This window comes from Dreissena polymorpha, chromosome 12, assembly GCF_020536995.1.
Source record: "Dreissena polymorpha isolate Duluth1 chromosome 12, UMN_Dpol_1.0, whole genome shotgun sequence".
In the NCBI taxonomy this organism is placed as follows: domain Eukaryota; kingdom Metazoa; phylum Mollusca; class Bivalvia; order Myida; family Dreissenidae; genus Dreissena; species Dreissena polymorpha.
Window position 1 is genome coordinate 42,375,080 of NC_068366.1, and position 20,781 is coordinate 42,395,860.

Sequence of the window (20,781 nt, forward strand, 5' to 3'; positions counted from 1 at the left end):
TGCCCCCCTTACTCCCCCTTACCCCTACCTCCCCCATCCCCCAATTTTTTTTACGCATCTAATAAATTTCCACACCCACATTATACCCACCTCTTTCCCCACTACCCCCCTAACCCCCCAACCCCCACTCCCCCCTCCAATTTTTTTTAAACATCTAATAAATTACACCACCCCAAATTATTACCCCCTCATCCCCCCCCCCCCCCCTACCCCCCACCTCCCCCTCCATTTTTTTTTAAAACATCTAAAAATTAGCCCACCCACATTATTACCCCCCCTCTCACCCCACCCCCCCTACCCCCACCCTCCCCCCATTTTTTTTAAAACAACTTATAAATTACCACACCCCACATTATACCCCCCTCTCACCCCCTACCCCCCCTCCCCCCCACCCCCATCCCCCCACCCCACCCCCCCAAATTTTTTTAATATTATTTTTAAACATCTAATAAATTACCACACACCCCACATTATACCTCCCTCTCACTCCCCCCTACCCCCCACCCCCCACCCCCTCCCAATTTTTTTTAAACATCTAATAAATTACCCCACCCCACATTATTACCCCCCTCTCACCCCCACCCCCGACCCCCCCCCCAATTTTTTTAAACATTTTATAAATTACCACTACCCACATTATACCCCCTCTCACCCCCCCCTACCCCCCCACCCCTACACCCCCCATCACCCAACCCCCCCCCAATTTTTTTTTAACATCTTATAAATTACCACACCCCACATTATACCCCCCCTCTCACTCCCCCCTACCCCCCCACCCCCACCCCCAAATTTTTTATATTATTTTTTAAAACATTTAATAAATAACCCCACCCCCACATTATTACCCCCTCTCACCCCCCAACCCCCCTACCTCCCCACTCCCCCCGCCAATTTTTTTGAAACATCTTATAAATTACCACACCCCACATTATTACCCCCCTCTCACCCCCGACCCCCCCATTTTTTTTTCACATTTTATAAATTACCACACCCCACATTATACCCCCAACCCCCTCTCACCCCCCCCTTACCCCCCCCGACCCCTACACCCCCCACCCCCCCCCAATTTTTTTTTAAACATCTAATAAATTACCACACCCACATTATACCCCCCTCTCACTCCCCCCTACACCCCCCACCCCCCCACCCCCCCACCCCCCAAATTTTTATATTATTTTTAAACATCTAATAAATAACCCCACCCCACATTATTACCCCCTCTCACCCCGCAACTCCCCTACCCCCCCCCCCCACTCCCCCCAATTTTTTTTTAAACAACTTATAAATTACCACACCCCACATTATACCCCCCTCTCACCCCCCACCCCCACCCTTCAATTTTTTTTAAACATCTAATAAATTACCACACCCCACATTATTACCCCCTCTCACCCCCCACCCCCCTACCCCCCCACCCCCCATTTTTTTTTAACATATTATAAATTACCACACCCCACATTATACCCCCCTCTCACCCCCCACCCCCCCCCCATTTTTTTTTTTTTTTAACATCTAATAAATTACCACACACCACATTTTAACCCCCCTCTCACTCCCCCTACCCCCCCCCTACCCCCCCACCCCCACCCCCCCAATTTTTTTTTTTTTTAAACATCTTATAAATTACCACACCCACATTATACCCCCCTCTCACTCCCCCTTGATCATGACTGGCAGATGACCCCTATTGATTTTCAGGTCACTAGGTCAAAGGTCAAGGTCACAGTAACTCGAAATAGTACAATGGTTTCCGGATGATAACTTACATTAGGTCAAAGGTCACGGTCACAGTGACAAAAAACGTATTCACACAATGGCTGCCACTACAACTGACAGCCCATATGGGGGGCATGCATGTTACAAACAGCCCTTGTTGATTTTTGTGTTGCGCCTTATGCAAAAAGTACTGCAGCTGAGCAGGAATAAGAAAATTTTAAAATCATAATGATCAGTAATTGAGCATGGTTTCCTTGATATTTTGATGCATTTTATTTCAATAAAGCAGATTTACAGCTTTGTTTTTTAGCAAAAGAAATACATTGTAGCTTGACTTTTCATCAACATTTATGAAGATTCACCAACCAAAGACCTATATCTTTAACTTGTTAGCAGGCTTAAAGTGTACATGTATACATAATATTTATTAAAAATTTCAACCAGTGACGATAAGGTGAGGTCACAGACCATGGTCCATAACTCTAATCTTCAATTAAGCAGAATTATGCCCCTTTTTGTACAAAGAAAAATGGTAAAGGTTGCGTGCAACATCTCCATACATGTATATCTATGTCAAAAACAGATACAACATGTAGTGAAATTAATCTCTCTATGTGCCCATATCTCTAAGACTTCTACAGTTTTTATGCCCCTGAAGGAGGGCATATAGTGATCTCACTGTCCGTCTGTCTATCCGTCCGTCTGTCTGTCCGTCACACTTTGCGTTTAGGTTTCGAAAAATGCTCATAACTTCTATGTCGCTTCAGATGTATTATTCATATTTGGTATGCATGTGTATATGGACAAGGCCTTTCCAAACGCACACAAATTTTGACCCCTTTGACCTTGAACTTAGGGTCCGCGTTTAGGTTTCGAAAAATGCGTTTAGGTTCGAAAAATGCTCATTACTTCTATCAAAGCGTTTATCGGGGGCATAAGTCATCCTATGGAGACAGCTCTTGTTTTATTGAAACATCACCCATAAAAGGTAACTGATCATCAGTAAGGTAAATGATATAAGCTTAAAACTCTCACATGCAAGGTTGCAAAATAATAAAATTCGGGAAATCATTCGCATTCATCAACTGAAGATCACTATTTCAGGTACAGAATATTAAGTAAATCTCAATGCAATGTCTGAGTGGTCATCACAATGGTGACTGACCAAGAGCCTTAATTGGTACAGGTCACTATTGTTAAATTTTATTAAAAATTTATTTTCAATACATGTAACTCTAATAGGGATGGAATTGTTTTGATGAAATTGTGTGTTTAGGTACATGTAGCTTGCATTTGGGGCAAGTTGGGTCAAGGTCACTTTTACAAAAAATAGAAAAACAAACTTCTTTTAATAACTTAAGTTCATTTGGAAGTATTTAGCTTATGTTATAGTTAAAATATTAGATTTTTCCAAATAACTTTATTCATTTTGAAATATCTCTTCACAGTCATTTTACTGTATCCGATATATTTTTGGTCAATTTAGGAAAAGTTACGGTACCAGTCCTGTTGTTACAAAGTGGCATGTAAAATCCTCAAATTGGGAAAATTTAAGTTGTTAAATCCTCATATTGGGAAATTTGCCTTGAGCAAGTGCTAATTTTTGGTCTTATTAATTTAATACTTGGTATATAACTGCAAATACCAATTAAAAGAATTGTTTACAGGCATTCTGAAATGACCATTGGTAAATTGAGTACATGTTTTTTTTTAAAGTAAATGCAGTTAATCCCATTTTTTGCAAAAATGGCATTTTTGGATTTGTGTCATGTATTACTGTAAAAGTATTATTGCTTGAGTGATGAAATTCGATTAACACATAAGTCACCAACTTAATTTATTTCTCGGAAAGTTTTGGCTTTTAAGGCAAATATTACTTTTGGACTTGTGTTGCATACACTTGGAGACTTTTCTAACGCAACACTTTTAAATCTTGAATATCTCAGTAATGATTTAAGATTTTGATTTAAAATTGCATCAGTGATCCTATGACTTTATTCTGTGCAAGATTGCGATAAAATCATTCATCCGTGACAATCGGGCGCTTTGCATGTGGGGTAGGTGTGGCTTCATCTTTTTGCACGTGAAAATGCTGAAAGGCGATATGATTCTTATATAATTTGAATTTCTTCATTTTAGGATGGTTGATACACCAGGAAAACATTGCAAATCAATATGTCTCGTATAAAATTTCAGGAGTGCAAACGCGCAATTGGCATGTTGCAGGCTCCCTTTCCCACTTGATAATACATCCAATCATCACGGGTGATGATCGTTTGCCTGCACAAACTGTAATCAAATGATCATCACATGTACAATTTTGAATCAAAATATATTAATTATAACTGAGATAGTTAAGTTTGAAAAATGCTGCGTTCGAAAAGCTACCAAGTGTAGTTCGACGCTATATAATTCTTAAAAAAAAAATTCAATGTGATCATTCGTGGTGGGTTTTTACACCAGGAAAGCAAAACATTTATTAGAAAATCATTATGGCTCGTATGAATATTAATGAGCGCAATGTTGCAAGCCAGTCTGTCATCAAAACGTGTAAGTTATTGCGTTTTCTTTTTCACATTATTATTTTACAATGTACAATTTTGAGAATTTTTGCCTTTTATGTCCCCCACTAAAGTAGTGGGGGACATATTGTTTTTGCCCTGTCTGTTGGTCTGTTGGTTGGTTGGTCTGTTGGTTGGTTGGTTGGTTTGCGCCAACTTTAACATTTGCAATAACTTTTGCAATATTGAAGATAGGAACTTGATATTTGGCATGCATATGTATCTCATGGAGGTGCACATTTTGAGTGGTGAAAGTTCAAGGTCAAGGTCATCCTTCAAGGTCAAAGGTCAAATATATGGGTCAAAATCGCTCATTTAATGTACACTTTTGCAGTATTTTAATATTCAAGATAGCAACTTGATATTTGGCATGCATGTGTATCTCATGGAGCTGCACATTTTTAGTGGTGAAAGGTCACGGTCAAGGTCATCCTTCAAGGTCAAATATATGGGTCAAAATTGCTCATGTAATGTCACTTCTGCAATATTGAAGCTAGCAATTTTATATTTGAAATGCATGTGTATCTCATGGAGCTGCACATTTTGAGTGGTGAACGGTCAAGGTCAAGGTCATCCTACAAGGTCAAACGTCATATAGGGGGACATTGTGTTTCACAAACACATCTTGTTCAGTGATTGTTTTAATGTGTTAGGTTTGATATTTTAATTTAATTTCAATAACATTTACATGAAGAAATATAAATTTATATAAAATGGTTTACCGGCTGAAAATATCCGCTACTCCAGTTTATGCATGCCCCCCTCCCCTGATTTACTTCCAATTTCAAGTGACATCATGGCTTGTACTGGTACATTTCTTATTGAAGTTGTCCATTCATCAAAAAATGCATTAATGAAATGGTCATCATGTTGTTTGGAAATTTCTGTTCTCAGTCACACAACACATAGGCACTGATGAGTTATTATGGCATGTTGCAAAATAAAAGAATAAATACTTTGTGTTCAAATTAAAGATTTGATAAATCTTTATTAAAATATAAAAAAAAGTATTTGACGCGGACATAATATTGTGGATTTGGAGTGGTAAGATGTAGAGTGAGATATGGATTGTGATCTACTCTGAGAGACGTCTGTGTTCAAATGTGTAGTTTATAAATATGCCCTCCAAACAAATGTCCTAATACTATGTAGTATTTAACCCATTAATGCCTAGTAAACTCTCCCATCCTTCTAAATTGGATCAATTTATTTCTATAATTAGGGATGTCTATTATATTATTTCTATATTTACAATATTTTTTACAGAAATTCCTTTAAGCAAACAGCGCAGACCCTGATGAGACGCCGCATCATGCGGCGTCTAATCTGATTTTCGCTGTTTGACAAGGCCTTTTTTCTAGACGCTAGGCATAAATGGGTTAAGGCTGGACACAATATTCCAATATAATGTTGTCACGTAATTACGTATCGTTCGTGGAGAACACACAGTAAAAAAAACAAAGTTCATTTCTGTTTTCATCGTGATTTATTTCTGTTGAATATTCTCTAATACAACGCTTGCTATAATGTTCGTGAAATACAATCTAACAGCGCGGCGGCCAACATGGCCGCCCCGTCAAGAAAACGTGACAACTCTCACCGCAGACTTTCAAATCTTACCGCAGAATCATTCTTACAACAACCTCACAGCATTTTATTCTGAGGAAAATAAACATAAAGTTTAGATATGTCTTATCCCATTCTTGATTGGTTGACTGATACACTTCCCCCGATTTACTAAACCCACCCCTTCGAATAACCCTTGTTGATTGGATGGATCGCTCATGCATCTACCACTTGTCACAGCAGAAGAGTGCAATACACAATTATCACTTTGGGAACAGGAGACCTCATTTCATTAGCATACTTGATCATGCAAACAGTTGCTCTCTATGGACAAACCACATTGGTAATATGAAACCTAACACTTCTTGATTATGCAAACCCTGATACACATTCGATACACATTCAATCCGAACTTGTATCCGTATGTACCTTGGGAAATTGGAATTACCCTTATATAATTATCATATCTGAATTATGTATTGGTTTGAAGTAATGTTGACCTACGAGCCAAATTGTTAATCAAGAACTAAGACCATGTCAACAGATGTTCCTGATAATTGAACTACATTGGAAAATGAAACCATACTTTCATAATCAATTTTTCAAACTTCATTACATACCCCATCCGAAGACATCTGTTATGTTAATTCCTAAATACCCGCAACATACAGCTACTTCACAAGATGAACTCTCAAATAGTTTGACCACTTTAAACTTTTAACTTCTGTTTACGTATAAGATAGAAATATTGATGTAAATAACCTTTCAACATTTTCTTACATATTAGTAATTATAACAGTTACTAATTAATTACTCAAACATATTATTAAAATATTTCCCTATTATTAAATCTATCTGTACTTAAATTTCTATCATAAGAATAAACAATATGCATATACTGTTATGTCACACAACCCTCCCTCTTATTTTGATTTTTTTGTATTTTATGATACAAAAAAATCTTTTGAAATTTTATTATCGAATTATGAAGTACTTGAAAACATAATTCATATCAGGGGTTTTTATCTGATTTTGGGGAAAGGGCCTGGCCTTTTTTGAGGGGAAAAAATCGCGCAAAATGCCAGATTTTGGGGGGAAAAATCACGTGATACGCCAGATTTTGGGGAAAATAAGGAAAGTCTTAAATAATCAATTCAACATATTTTGTTGTTTTTAAAACAAAATCAAGGCAACAGATAATTTAATTATGCAATATGTTATATTTTCTACACTGGATCAGGTTAACTTATGTATTTAAAGTTTAAAAAAAAAATATTTTTTTTTTTTTTTTTTTTAGGGGAAAAAAATGATGTCTGGGGGAAAATTTACCTGCTGAGGGGAAAAAAAATCTGAGGGGAAAGGGCCGATTTTCGGCGGGTCCCAAAGAAGGAAAAAAAGCCCTGCATATAAACACATCTATGATGGGAAATATGCGGATAACAATAATATTTTTCTTTACAAGCGTCTCTACTGAAATAGATATATTAGTTATTGTTATACAATGTCAATGTCAATCGGGATGTATTGGAGCACATCATCTGTTGATCGTTGGTCTTCAGTACATCTGTTGTCGTCCATGTAGTATTGAAGTTGCGGCTCGCGGCGAATGAAATCGCTTGAAGTCGGACCGGTTACTGCTGTCACGGAGATTAAGATCAATCCGTCTTCAAGTCGTGTAGGCAAATCGGGTCTATTCCTGTTGCTGTGATGATTTATATAAGCCGATTGTCAGGCCGTCCTTGGCGATACGCGTGCGTTTGGTGTTCCTGATCTTATTTCTGCTGTTCATATTGCGTCATCTATTTTCGTTTCCGTTGTTGTTGTATTTTCGTTGTTGGTTCCAGCGTCTTCTTCTTTTCTCTCGGGACATTAAGATCTTTTATTGGCCATAATGCTCACAGGGTATTAACTATAGCAGTGTTCCCTTTGATGTCTTAAGCCTCGGAAGTACCATTCCGAATACGTTATCTACGCATGTCAAACAGTTGAACTGCTGCATCTAACTCTATAGTGTTTAACGTCATAAGTATTTTGTCCAGTGTTGCCTCACTTGTTGTCCTTCGAAAACTTCTTGCGTTGGGTCTTCTTTTAACGATAGAACCATGTGTTCACTTTGAGAGTAAACCCAAATATGTTCCATGCTGATCACGTTGTTTATTCTTCAATTTGTTGTTAAAGGCGTTTTTGTCGCGAAGTCGCTCTTCTTTGGCGTGGTCTTCAAATCTCAATTTTTCATCTGCGTTGTGTTGATATAAGTATCAATTGTTCCAAATCATGGCAAACATTTATAAACATCCCCTTAAGTTACTCTTAAATACAGTCATGACAACTTACTAGAAAGTCTTAGTAAATACAACCTTTATTACACCGATTACTATCGCTACACTCCCTTAAACATTACATAACAGCTCGATGTTACGTACATGCTACCAGTAAATTTTGTGACAGGTATGCGCTACTTTATTTACCTAGGGTATTGCACTTTTAACAGACGTATCTCGTTAACAGACGTATCTCGTTTGTATCTTAAATTCACAAAACATTATAGTTTAGGAATTATTCTATCGACATATGACCTTGCTCACTCTTAAATACGCGCGTTGGTCTAAAAATGTGTGTAAACTTTTATGAAAATGACAGACTGTTATAGATATGCATTCAAAATACCAGAACATTTATCGGTATACCTCAAAATTCAGGTCTTTGCTCCTGATTGAACTACTCAAATAATTCTTATGCAACATCGCATCTTCTGTCCATAGCGTAATTTGCTTCGATGGCACAGGGATAAATTATCTAACTCATGAGGACGCTAAGGTTATCACAACCTAGGGTTCGGTATGCCCGAACGCTGATCAGTCAGCCGTGCACATAAAATATAATTGTAACCCTTAAACAATTATATTAGAAATTTAATGCGTACATATCATTATATTTTAACTGCGCTATTCGCGACAGATCGCATTAAATTCTTACTTTAAATTAATTGTAAATTCTTTGAATATTTGTATCATCTCCGAGTTTTTTCTATTATATTAATAAATAAAACCACCGCCAAAGTTTCTTTATTAAAATAATAAACAAAATTATATAAGATATTCTTATTTCCTTGTACGTTTTAATTAAATGGAATTTTACAAAAAAAACAACAATTTAAAATGTATTTGTGCGCACAAAAACATAAGTTCGTATACAATTCTATATTCTAATCATACCCAATTTATATAAAATTCTTTAAATATTCTCAATTATTTGTTTGCCTCTAATTTCATTATTTCTATAACTCAGAAAATTCTGTAAATTTCAAATACTTTCTTATTCATTTATTTTATTCTTAATTTCCCGATATTTTAGAAAAACTACTGATCAATAAAAACTGTATTGATTTTGATACTTGTATAATTTCTCCGTACATGATTAATTATTTCTTTAACACCTAACTACGCAAAATTCCTTAAAACAATTCTTAAAAATTGCACATAAAATATAATTGTAACCCTTAAACAATTATATTAGAAATTTAATGCGTACATATCATTATATTTTAACTGCGCTATTCGCGACAGATCGCATTAAATTCTTACTTTAAATTAATTGTAAATTCTTTGAATATTTGTATCATCTCCGAGTTTTTTCTATTATATTAATAAATAAAACCACCGCCAAAGTTTCTTTATTAAAATAATAAACAAAATTATATAAGATATTCTTATTTCCTTGTACGTTTTAATTAAATGGAATTTTACAAAAAAAACAACAATTTAAAATGTATTTGTGCGCACAAAAACATAAGTTCGTATACAATTCTATATTCTAATCATACCCAATTTATATAAAATTCTTTAAATATTCTCAATTATTTGTTTGCCTCTAATTTCATTATTTCTATAACTCAGAAAATTCTGTAAATTTCAAATACTTTCTTATTCATTTATTTTATTCTTAATTTCCCGATATTTTAGAAAAACTACTGATCAATAAAAACTGTATTGATTTTGATACTTGTATAATTTCTCCGTACATGATTAATTATTTCTTTAACACCTAACTACGCAAAATTCCTTAAAACAATTCTTAAAAATTTCGTTGTCATGACGCCTTTTACTTTTTATTTCTTATTTGATAAAATTTGAAATAAACCCATGTTTGCCATAATTTATGAAAACACTGACCGTTTTCCATGTCGCGTTTTTAACTTTTTTTGTTCCGTTGGCCCTGTGATGTCCGTATAGTGTTGTGTGTATTCCGTTTTCCAATGTTTTTCAATGTTCGTCCTTAGTAACGGCAACCATAAAATGTACTGTGTAGCGTAATTACGTATTGTTCATGGAGAACACACAGTAACAAACAAAGTTCATTTCTGTTTTTATCGCGATTTATTTCTGTTGAATATTCTCTAATACAACGCTTGCTTATGTTTGCCAACATGGCCGCCCTGTCAAGAAAACGTGACAACTCTCACCGCAGACTTTCAAATCTAACCGCAGAATCATTCTTACAACAACCTCACAGCATTTTATTCTGAGGAAAATAAACATAAAGTTTAGATATGTCTTATCCCATTCTTGATTGGTTGACTGATACACTTCCCCCGATTTACTAAACCCACCCCTTCGAATAACCCTTGTTGATTGGATGGATCGCTCATGCATCTACCACTTGTCACAGCAGAAGAGTGCAATACACAATTATCACTTTGGGAACAGGAGACCTCATTTCATTAGCATACTTGATCATGCAAACAGATGCTCTCTATGGACAACCAACATTGGTAATATGAAACCTAACACTTCTATAATTGATTATGCAAACCCTGATACACATTCGATACACATTCAATCTGAACTTGTATCCGTATGTACCTTGGGAAATTGGAATTACCCTTATATAATTATCATATCTGAATTATGTATTGGTTTGAAGTAATGTTGACCTACGAGCCAAATTGTTAATCAAGAACTAAGACCATGTCAACAGATGTTCCCGATAATTGAACTACATTGGAGAAATGAAACCATAATCAATTTTTCAAACTTCATTACATACCCCATCCGAAGACATCTGTTATGTTAATTCCTAAATACCCGCAACATACAGCTACTTTACAAGATGAACTCTCAAATAGTTTGACCAATTTAAACTTTTAACTTCTGTTTACGTATAAGATAGAAATATTGATGTAAATAACCTTTCAACATTTTCTTACATATTAGTAATTATAACAGTTACTAATTAATTACTCAAACTTATTATTAAAATATTTCCCTATTATTAAATCTATCTGTACTTAAATTTCTATCATAAGAATAAACAATATGCATATACCGTTATGTCACAATGTATAATATGGTAAGTCTTCTGCTGATGGTTGCTTTTTGCACAACCTGAGTGACACTTATGATAAAACTCTCATAATATGTGGCTGTAAATAAGCCTAATATTCAATATTTCTGAACTTGTTGCTGCTAAGCACTGGATTTTATAGTTGATAGCCTCATTAGAAGTTTACCAGACTCAATAATAATAAAGGCAATATTTGACTTCAAGGCTGAAACAGTATTTTATCGATTTTCTTAGTTGTCTTACAAACATTACACTCAATTCTCACAGAATTCCTGTCTGCCTTGTTATGAGAATATCTGCAGGCACTGTTGTATAATGTTACTTGCACTTTTCATGTCAATCAGACTTCCCAAGATATCAAACTCCAGGCTTTCATTAAATGGATGCGCAAATGTGAATTGATTTGACAGATTCAACAAGATTCCTATTCATCTATTCTTGTAGCGGAAACATGTCCTTTTGCATGTAGCTTTTATTTTACATTTCTTTATTTGCTCAGAAGTAGAACGTAGACTTATACAGGATAAAATAGCATTCAGAATTGTTGCTGGTTGAATTTGTATAAGTCATCCATTAGCATTTTGATGCTACATTTGTAGTGAATTTGCAAGCTCAGTATTTGGAAGGACAAATACTTCTGCATTGTTATTTCTTTGTGTTTTGCCCCTTAATATCAGATAATTATATGTTTCATTATACTAAATAATCGAGTCATGTAGGGCTGTACTTTCTAAATAATATCATAGTTTACTCAAAGGCATGTTTTACACTTTAGACTATTGTTCTGGTTTTATCTTTTGGAGATAGTGATCCGATGGGGCAAGAAAAGGTGTTCACTACTAAATCTCTGAAATATGATATAGTTTGAGAGTCAGTGACTATTGTTTAAAAATGCACTAAAAATAGTTACATTCTACTATAAAACGACTGGATTTTTGTTTCAAAACAGTCAGTTTTGATTTGTGTCAAGTTTTTTCTATCTTTGTACATGACATCTTTTTTATTGCATAAATCAATTCAGCTTAGAATGGCCTAAAAGAAAAGGAATGGAAATGGGGTTTTCTATGTGCAAAATGTGGCATTGAATTTTGCATAAAGTTATCGCTTTTACATTGAATGATATAGGGCAAATATTAAGTATATTGTTACCATGACTGGAAATATAATTGGATGTTTTTTTCAAGATTTGTGAGCTTCTTATATACCATCCATTATTGTTCGAGAGAAAATGCAATCTCAGGTTCTTATAAGGCTTAATGGCAATTCTGTCATCATTGATTTCTTGGCTTCCTGTTTGTTTGACAGATTTTTCTGCTTAATCTAACATTTCAGTTTGTATTCATGTTACTGTATGGAAATGAAGGGCCTATCAATGTCTTGTGGTTGACATTCATGCTAATGTCAATCTGTTTATGGCAATCGAATACCCCAGTCCCCTGATAAACCTGTGTGGACCATAGGGACTCAGCCTTAGTTGCTTTCCCCATCAGCTGCTACCATTCCTCTCAAAACCTTTAAAATTGTCCATTTGTTATACAAAATATCAAAACAAAAAAAGTTAGTAGAACATTTTTCTGAAGGTTTTACTTATCTATAACAAGGTATGTGACTATGACCCTTGAAATGCTGATTTTGGCACATCAGCCAGTTTCTGAAGCTCACTACTCCATTACTTTACAACCAATTTGCAGAACCTTGGTATTAAACTGTGCCGAAGACTTCCAACTAAATGAATAAATTGATGCCTTTTCGCATAATTCTACCATAAAGCGGTCATCAAACAGCAAACTTGAAAAAACATTCCCAAGAAAGCTCTGGCTCCCACAAAAATACATGGCAAGCATGCATAACTCGGTTGGACAGTCATTTACATCGTAATTAAACATCTCATAAGTCTATTACTATCAAAATTATACACATTTTACACTTACCAACCAACACATATATGCATATAACTCCAATCTGTTACAAGAATCATATATATACTAGTATATATTATAAGTAAAAAAAAATCAACTAAATTTTTTGTTTTGATATTTTGTGTATCAAATGAACAATTTAGAGGGTTTGAGAGGGGGTAGCAGCTGGAGGGGGGGGGGGGGGAGAGTAGCAACAGGGGGAGGTAGCAACTAATGCCAAGTGACAGTGGTGTGCTTGTCTTTAATTGTTCACCCTTATGTTCTTACTGGAGAAAACCTCTGTCCTCATAAATTGCAAGTACAACTATTGGGATACTGCCTGATTGTCTAAAATGATTTAGAGCTTAACTTTGATTGTTTTTGCTGTGTTTCAGTCAAGATTCAAGTTGCACTTTGTGAACATCTCTTTTTGATGTTTATCGTTTTATACTTATACAGCACATGATATGAGCTGTGCTGTGTGAAAAGGGGGTTTAATGCATGTGCTAAAGTGTCGTCCCAGATTATCCTGTACAGGCTAACCAGGGACGACATTTTCAGCCTAAACTGGATTTGTATGAACAAGAGACTGTCTGTTAGCAAAACCTACCATAAAAACTGAACGTGTTGTCCCTGATTAGCCTGTGCAGACTGCACAGGCTTATCTGGGACTGCAGTTTACACACATGCATTAAACCCCATTTTGTCTGAGCATGGCCCATATGACTTAGATCTAGTTAGAGAAATCATTTAAATTTAAATGCTATCCTGATAGTAAGCATAAACAAATTTTAATGAAGAACCCTTAGGGTTGGACTTTCACATTCCTCCACAAGTTAAATTATATGGTATTTAAACTTATAGAGGAGAGCCAGTTCATCAAAAGTGTTTAAAAGACAGAGAATCATTGGTTTTATTGTCTTTATGTTTCTTCTGTGATTGTTTTCAGACCGCCTGCTCCGTCTGCGCATGTTCAGAGACAGCCAGGGCTCCTGGATGGTCATGTTCCTCATTTCCCTTATCACCATCTTCATCATGTCCTGTGTCTACAACCTCTTCCTCATGATAGGCGGCGACTCCACCAGTGACTGGCGCATCTCTGACCTCATGGGTGTCAGCAACGCTATCTTCATGAAGGTGTCAGCCTGTGGAACCTGGTGTGGAGACTTCTTCACAGCCTGGATGGTTTGTATTTTGATTTGTTCTGATTAGCCCATTTATGCCTAATGCCTAGTGGACTCTCCCATCCTACTAAATTGGATCAATTTATTTCCAAAATTAGGGATGTCTAGTATGTTTATTTCTATTTTTAGCATATTTCTGACAGAAATTCCGTTAAGCAAACAGCGCAGACCCTGATGAGACGCCGCATCATGCAGCGTCTCATCTGGGTCTATGCTGTTTGCCAAGGCCTTTTTTTCTAGACGCTAGGCATAAATGGGTTAAACCCTTTATCACTTAGATAAGTATATAACGCATTTGTAGTCCCTTAGAAAGTTAAATTTAATTAAACACCTTTCTTACTAGAATCACCTTTTAAGGGCTTCATTTCCAACCCTTAGATACTGATGAGCAGCATTCAGCATAAAATCTGAACAGACTGCGAGTTACTCGCAGGCTTTTCTGGTTTTATGCTGTTTGCACATAGCCATTTTCACTTTGCTTCTGAGAGGGAAAAGGTTAAGTTGAAAGTACTTTGTTTGATAGGTAATGCAGATCTTTTTCGGTAATGTTTTCATTAGATTGATTGTAAAGGAAAATATTTATTGGTGGTCCTGAAATGTGTATTGCTCTTGGATGAGTAATGGTCTAACCATAAAAATATTAAAAAAATAAAAATGAAAGTTGAAACAATATCTTTGCTATTTTCACAGCAAGTGCAGGGCACATGAACAAATACAACAGTAAAAATGGGTTGAACCAAAACGTTTTTACAACACAAAGAATAGTCTTGTTTCATGTATTTAGTATTTTGTTAAAGGTTAATCCAGGTTAATCACGATTCAATTTGCAATCATTCAGATGCAGGGTGTAACATATTTTCTGAGAAATCACCAGTAATTACAACAAATTGAACAAAATTAGCCATGATTGATTTACATCTGGAATGTTTCCCTAGTGCACACCACGTTGCCAAGACCTCCCTATCAGGCTGATTGGCATACTTTTCCTGACACACCATATTGCCAAGACCTTCCTATCAGGCTGATTGGCGTACTTTATGTTTGCCTAACAATTTGATTACCACTGGGTCTTGATGAGATTCATGTTTTTCCTTTTTCAGATAATTTTATTACTTCAGGATTGCTGTAATAAATTACATTTAAGCTTGAAGTTTGGTTGAGAGCGTTGAAGAGATTTTGGATTTTAGATTTTCAAGCACAGTGGAGCTAAAAAAGCCATCTGCATTAAATTTTAATACATCACTCATTTTATTAATTATGAAAAACGCTCAAGTAATCTCTTTGGCATAATCAATACATGTATTAGCATTGCCAGGGTGTAGTATGATGTGACTTGTGGGGTTCACAAGAAAACATTACTGGATGAAAATACAACTGTACAGTAGGTGCAGGTGTTTTTTTTCCAAATAACTTTTCAAAACAATTTTTCTAGAGAATTTCAGTTTTGTCTGCCCAGGCTAATCAGGGACGACACTTTCCTCCTTGATTGGATTTGTGCTAAGAAGAGTCTACATTTTAACGAAAAATGTCATTAAAGCGGAAAGTGTCGTCCCTGATTATTTAAGAAACTTTAATGTCATCATCTTCATTCATACAAAAAATCTGGGATGACACTTTACGCACATGCATTATGCCCAGTTTTCTCAGAACGCGACTCATATAGTTTTATCTTGAAAATGCTAAGGCAAATTATGAGTATGGGTCATGTGTGTCAAATAACTAGCTCACTTGGTAAAATCCTAGCCTTATAAATGATCTTCCTGAAAATTGGTAAGAATGTTTATCTCAACAATACCGTAATAACTCTATGTTTTCGGACACTTAAAAATAATTAATTTTTTTCGTGTCCGAAAACTTAGATATGAAAAATATTCACAAAATACAGGTGTCCAAAAACTTGGAGTAGAAAATTGAAGTGTCTGAATATAGCGTCAATTGTATCAACAACTACCAGTAATAGCATGCGCTGGTAAAATACCATGCCATGTAGTATAAATTACAGTTATATATGTTTGCACTGCATTTAAATAATTTTAAATGTTTAATATATTTGACAGAAAGTTACTACAAGGTTGTAGTTTGACCAACGAGTTCAAAGATGAGCATGTCATGTACCGATACTCGCTAGTATGAACCTGTAATAAACACAATAAAAAAGCAAACTATGAATTCTTTGTTTGCTCATTTCCGATAGTTGTCGTCTAACACCTTCCATTGTTCGTAAAACTTGCAATATGGTGCATCACACTTTGAAGCGTTTAGTATTTGTCACAGTAATTTTACTAAGAAGGGGTAGTACCATTGCGGTAGGTAATTGAACTGTTAATTGGCCTGGTAATTGTCATTATAACGCTTATGCTATCGGGCGAAACCATTGTGTAATACCGGTTTACAAGTTTATTTACCCTATAACGCAAATGTAATGGTCCGTTGCCCTCAGGCATGCACCTGCCATGTCTTATGATGTTAATCTGGTTGTAAAACCCCATGATCAAAGAGTCATTAGATATCGAAAACAGGACCGAAATTTAGTAAAAAAGCGCTGTAAAATATACTGTCCGAAAGTTTAGAGACATTAATTTATATGGACGAAAACTCGTGTGTCAGAAAATTAAGAGTCACGAAAAATACTTATTTTTCCTTTAAAAAGGGGTGTCCGAAAACTCAGAGTGTCCGAAAACATAGAGTTATTATGGTAGTTTAGTTGAGTTAGAATCTGGGTTACGAATGTCCAAAAACTAAGTCACCCATTAAAATCTGACAAAACCTTGTTTCCATTCGAGGCCAATTTTATCACTCATCTTTATAAAAATGGACAGAATGTTAATCTTGACAATATTTAGGCCAAGTTTCAATCTGAGTAACATTTGTCCAATAACAAGGTCAATTTGATTTTTATGCTCCCCCCAAAATTTTTGGGGGGGAGCAGATAGTCGCCGCTTCGTCTGTCCGTCCGTGTGTCTGTCCGTGCACAATTTTTGTCCGGGCTATTTCTCAGCAACTAATGACTGGAATTCAATGAAACTTTATGGGAAGCTTCACTACCAGGAGGAGATGTGCATATTATCAGCGGGTTCTGGTCAGATCATTTTTCACAGAGTTATGGCCCTTTGAAATTTTCCAATAGCTGTACATATAGTGCAATTTTTTGTCCGGGCTATTTCTCAGCAACTTATGACCGGAATTCAATGAAACTTTATGGGAAGCTTCACTACCAAGAGGAGATGTGCATATTATCAGTGGGTTCTGGTCGGATGATTTATCACAGAGTTATGGCCCTTTGAACTTTTCCATTAACTGTACATATAGTGCAATTCTTGTCCGGGCTATTTCTCAGCAACTAATGACCCGAATTCAATTAAACTTTATGGGAAGCTTCACTACCAAGAGGAGATGTGCATATTATCAGCAGGTTCTGGCCGGATGATTTTTCACAGAGTTATGGCCCTATGAAATTTTATATAAAAAAATTATTGTCCCCCCAAACTACTGTGCCCTCAAGACGTTTCCTTTTATCTGAATATATAGTGCAATATTGTGACAAAAAAACCTTTGGGGAGCATCACCCATCTCCGACGGTTTCTTGTTTTTTTAAATCGGTATTTCGAACTTTGAAGAGACATTTGTTTTAATCTGCGTCGAGTTTGTGCCTCATGGTTATGTTGTTGCAATAAGTGTACATTGAACTCATGTGAACGCCTTAAAGCCATCATGTCCATTGTGTTTGATTAGCATTTCATAACATGATAACATATGTTTTATTATTTATCATGCCAATATTTATTTTTTTTACTGTTGCAGAACAAAGAAAGGTGATATATTTTTCTAGAATTGTTTTTTGTGGCAACATCACTTATAATTATTTTAATGCACAGCATAATGTTAATTTAATCACACACTTTTGTTAAAATTAGTCTGAAACATATCAAGAGATTTTATTTTTCTAAAAAGGTTTTGTCATGCACACAAAATTACATTTGTTTGGTATGTTTACTGATAAAGGTACTTATTGCATGATTTTTCATACGCCTAATATAAAAAAAAAGCTGTTTGAGAGTTTTATTTAAGGACAACTTATGATACTTCAATAAATTATATTCATTGTAAGTTTTCATAAAGTTATGATAAATAAAAAAAAAAAAAATTATGGCCAGACTCGCATCTTTATATTTATGATATAATTTTGCTTTCTATAAAGTGTTGTAGACTGAATATTGACCCAATGGAACTATTACTGGTTGTCTAGGTGACAGACATTATGTTACAAGAGAAGCTGTACCCTGGGTGGGCTCAACCAGTTCGCCGGTGGTGGAGGCATCGCTTCAACCGGATCATTCTCTTTTGGTTGGTGGTCTCTTCAACTTCATTTGCCGTTGTGTTCGCCATAGCAACAGACTACATCAATTGGGACCAACTGAATCGTGACTTCATGGCAACCAATGAGCTGTCCAGGTCCTTCCTTGCCTCCTTTATATTGGTCATGGATCTTCTCATAGTGATGCAGGTTAGTGTTGGAGGCTTGTGACTGTGTTGATTATTGTAGACATACTATCGTATTTTTGAGAGGGTTTAATATTGTTCTATTTGCGGTGAACGACGACACATTTTGAATATTGCCAATACAAATGTAGTACAGTACATACATGGAACACTTAATCTGGTCATAATAAATAGATATTGGACAAAGTGCTCACATTATTAAATAAAGATTAGTAATATATGAAAAGTTTAAAACACATTTAAAAATCTTGGACATAGTATTGCTTTTTAACCCCAATGTAATGTTATGTCTATTAAAGATTTTTTTCATTTTATTTAGGTTTTTAAACTGCAAGTATACATGTATTTATTTCTGAATGTACATTTATACACCAAACAAAAACTTCCATAATTATTGTGAGTCACATTTGATCTTGGGAATACCCTTCTCTGCTTCCAGGACTGGGATTTCCCCCACTTTGTTAGTGCACTAGATATTAAGCTTCCTGGAGTGAACACGGCCCACATTCGCTTCAGCATTCCCAAGTGTCTGAAACGGGAGACATGGGACATCCACATAACTGGTAGTGTGTTTAGAATCTCTGGTTTAATAAAAATTAAATTATTGCTATTTATATTTATATTGACAAGTATTCGTCATATTGAATTTAAATTCTACGTTCAACATTCTAACACTAATTAGTGTTTATATAATATGATAATTATTTAGGATATAAATGTTGGCTATTGATTGCTTCTTTGATTTATTGATTGTTGACGCTGGAAAAGGACTTATATATGGATATAGGTTTGCAAGTATTTTGTGGACGAGATATGCTTTTATTTTGGCATGATTTACTAGTTATAATTAAAAACCGAAACTTATCTATAATCATCATGGGTTCTTGGCTTGTTATCGAATGTAAACAAATGTTACTTTTGTGCATGGGCAACAATAAAGTCTGGATATGGGTTACATAAAACACTGTCATGTTTATCTGACAGAAATGTTTTCCATACTTTTTTAACTGCAAAATAAAGTTATGCTTATAAATTAATAATTCTTTTATTTCTGTATTTATATTATGGTGGACGAACCAGTTATCGAACACCTAAGAAATTACGTTTAATTTCCTTAAAATTGAAACACTTAAAATGACAAAAACATTTTGTTTTAACAAATGACTAACAGTTCAATCATTGAATGATTTATCTGTTAAGTTTTCCAGCAAACTTCCTTCAAGAATTTATAACAATGATTCCCTGGTTATTGTCACCTCTAGCAGACAAAACAAAATGGCGGCCGATGTAAACTTGACCTATTACCCGATACTTCATAAATACTACTCCACTATATACAAAGTCACATGACTATCACATGACCCGGACTCGGTGAAAAAATCTGCGTCTGCTGCAATCAATATTGCAAACGGAAATATGCTTTTTGATGTGTAAATGCACGTTTTAATAAATGCATTCAAAAGTAATAGCAAAGAACACATAAAACGGTGTAAATAACAATAAATGCATCCCTTTAACCTGTTTTTGGCGCATTTGTTTCAAGCTAAGTAGGCAAGTAGGTCATGGACTTCATGTACGACCATTTGTTTATCAATGTGACGTCATGCGCACTTTTGCGCATGTGCATACAGAACCAAAACAAAACGTCCGATAATAGGTGCTGTTCGATAACAGGTACTTACACGATAAAATGTATTTAATTTGTATGAGCACGACAAAAAAAGATAAGAGGACAGTTTATAAAAATTAATAGCATTTAATATGAAAATTGATTACAAATTAAAATTTAAGAAAGACGTTGAAAAAAAAGAAATGTAATGTATTGAAGAGATCAATATTGACATAATGTAATAATTACACAAAGCAGTAAAATGAACTATAACGTCATAGCAATTTGTAAAGGCTCTTTCATACTTTGCCTGTTTGAATACACAAACAGCTTGCTCTATGGCTAACACTGTTTGAGCGCTGAAAGGAGATTTTGTTGAGCATGTGCCCATCATTTTTATTAGC

General features: G+C 35.3%; 1 protein-coding gene across 1 annotated transcript in view; it reads left to right on the top strand.

The window, feature by feature from the left end:
- Positions 1-20,781, top strand: part of LOC127853099 (transmembrane protein 117-like) — a 30,076-nt gene that overhangs the window by 3,123 nt on the left and 6,172 nt on the right. The window contains exons 3-5 of the mRNA XM_052387303.1: positions 14,034-14,269; positions 18,515-18,772; positions 19,208-19,331. Of these exons, the coding sequence (XP_052243263.1) occupies positions 14,034-14,269; positions 18,515-18,772; positions 19,208-19,331 (618 nt within the window). The remainder of the gene's footprint in view (positions 1-14,033; positions 14,270-18,514; positions 18,773-19,207; positions 19,332-20,781) is intronic.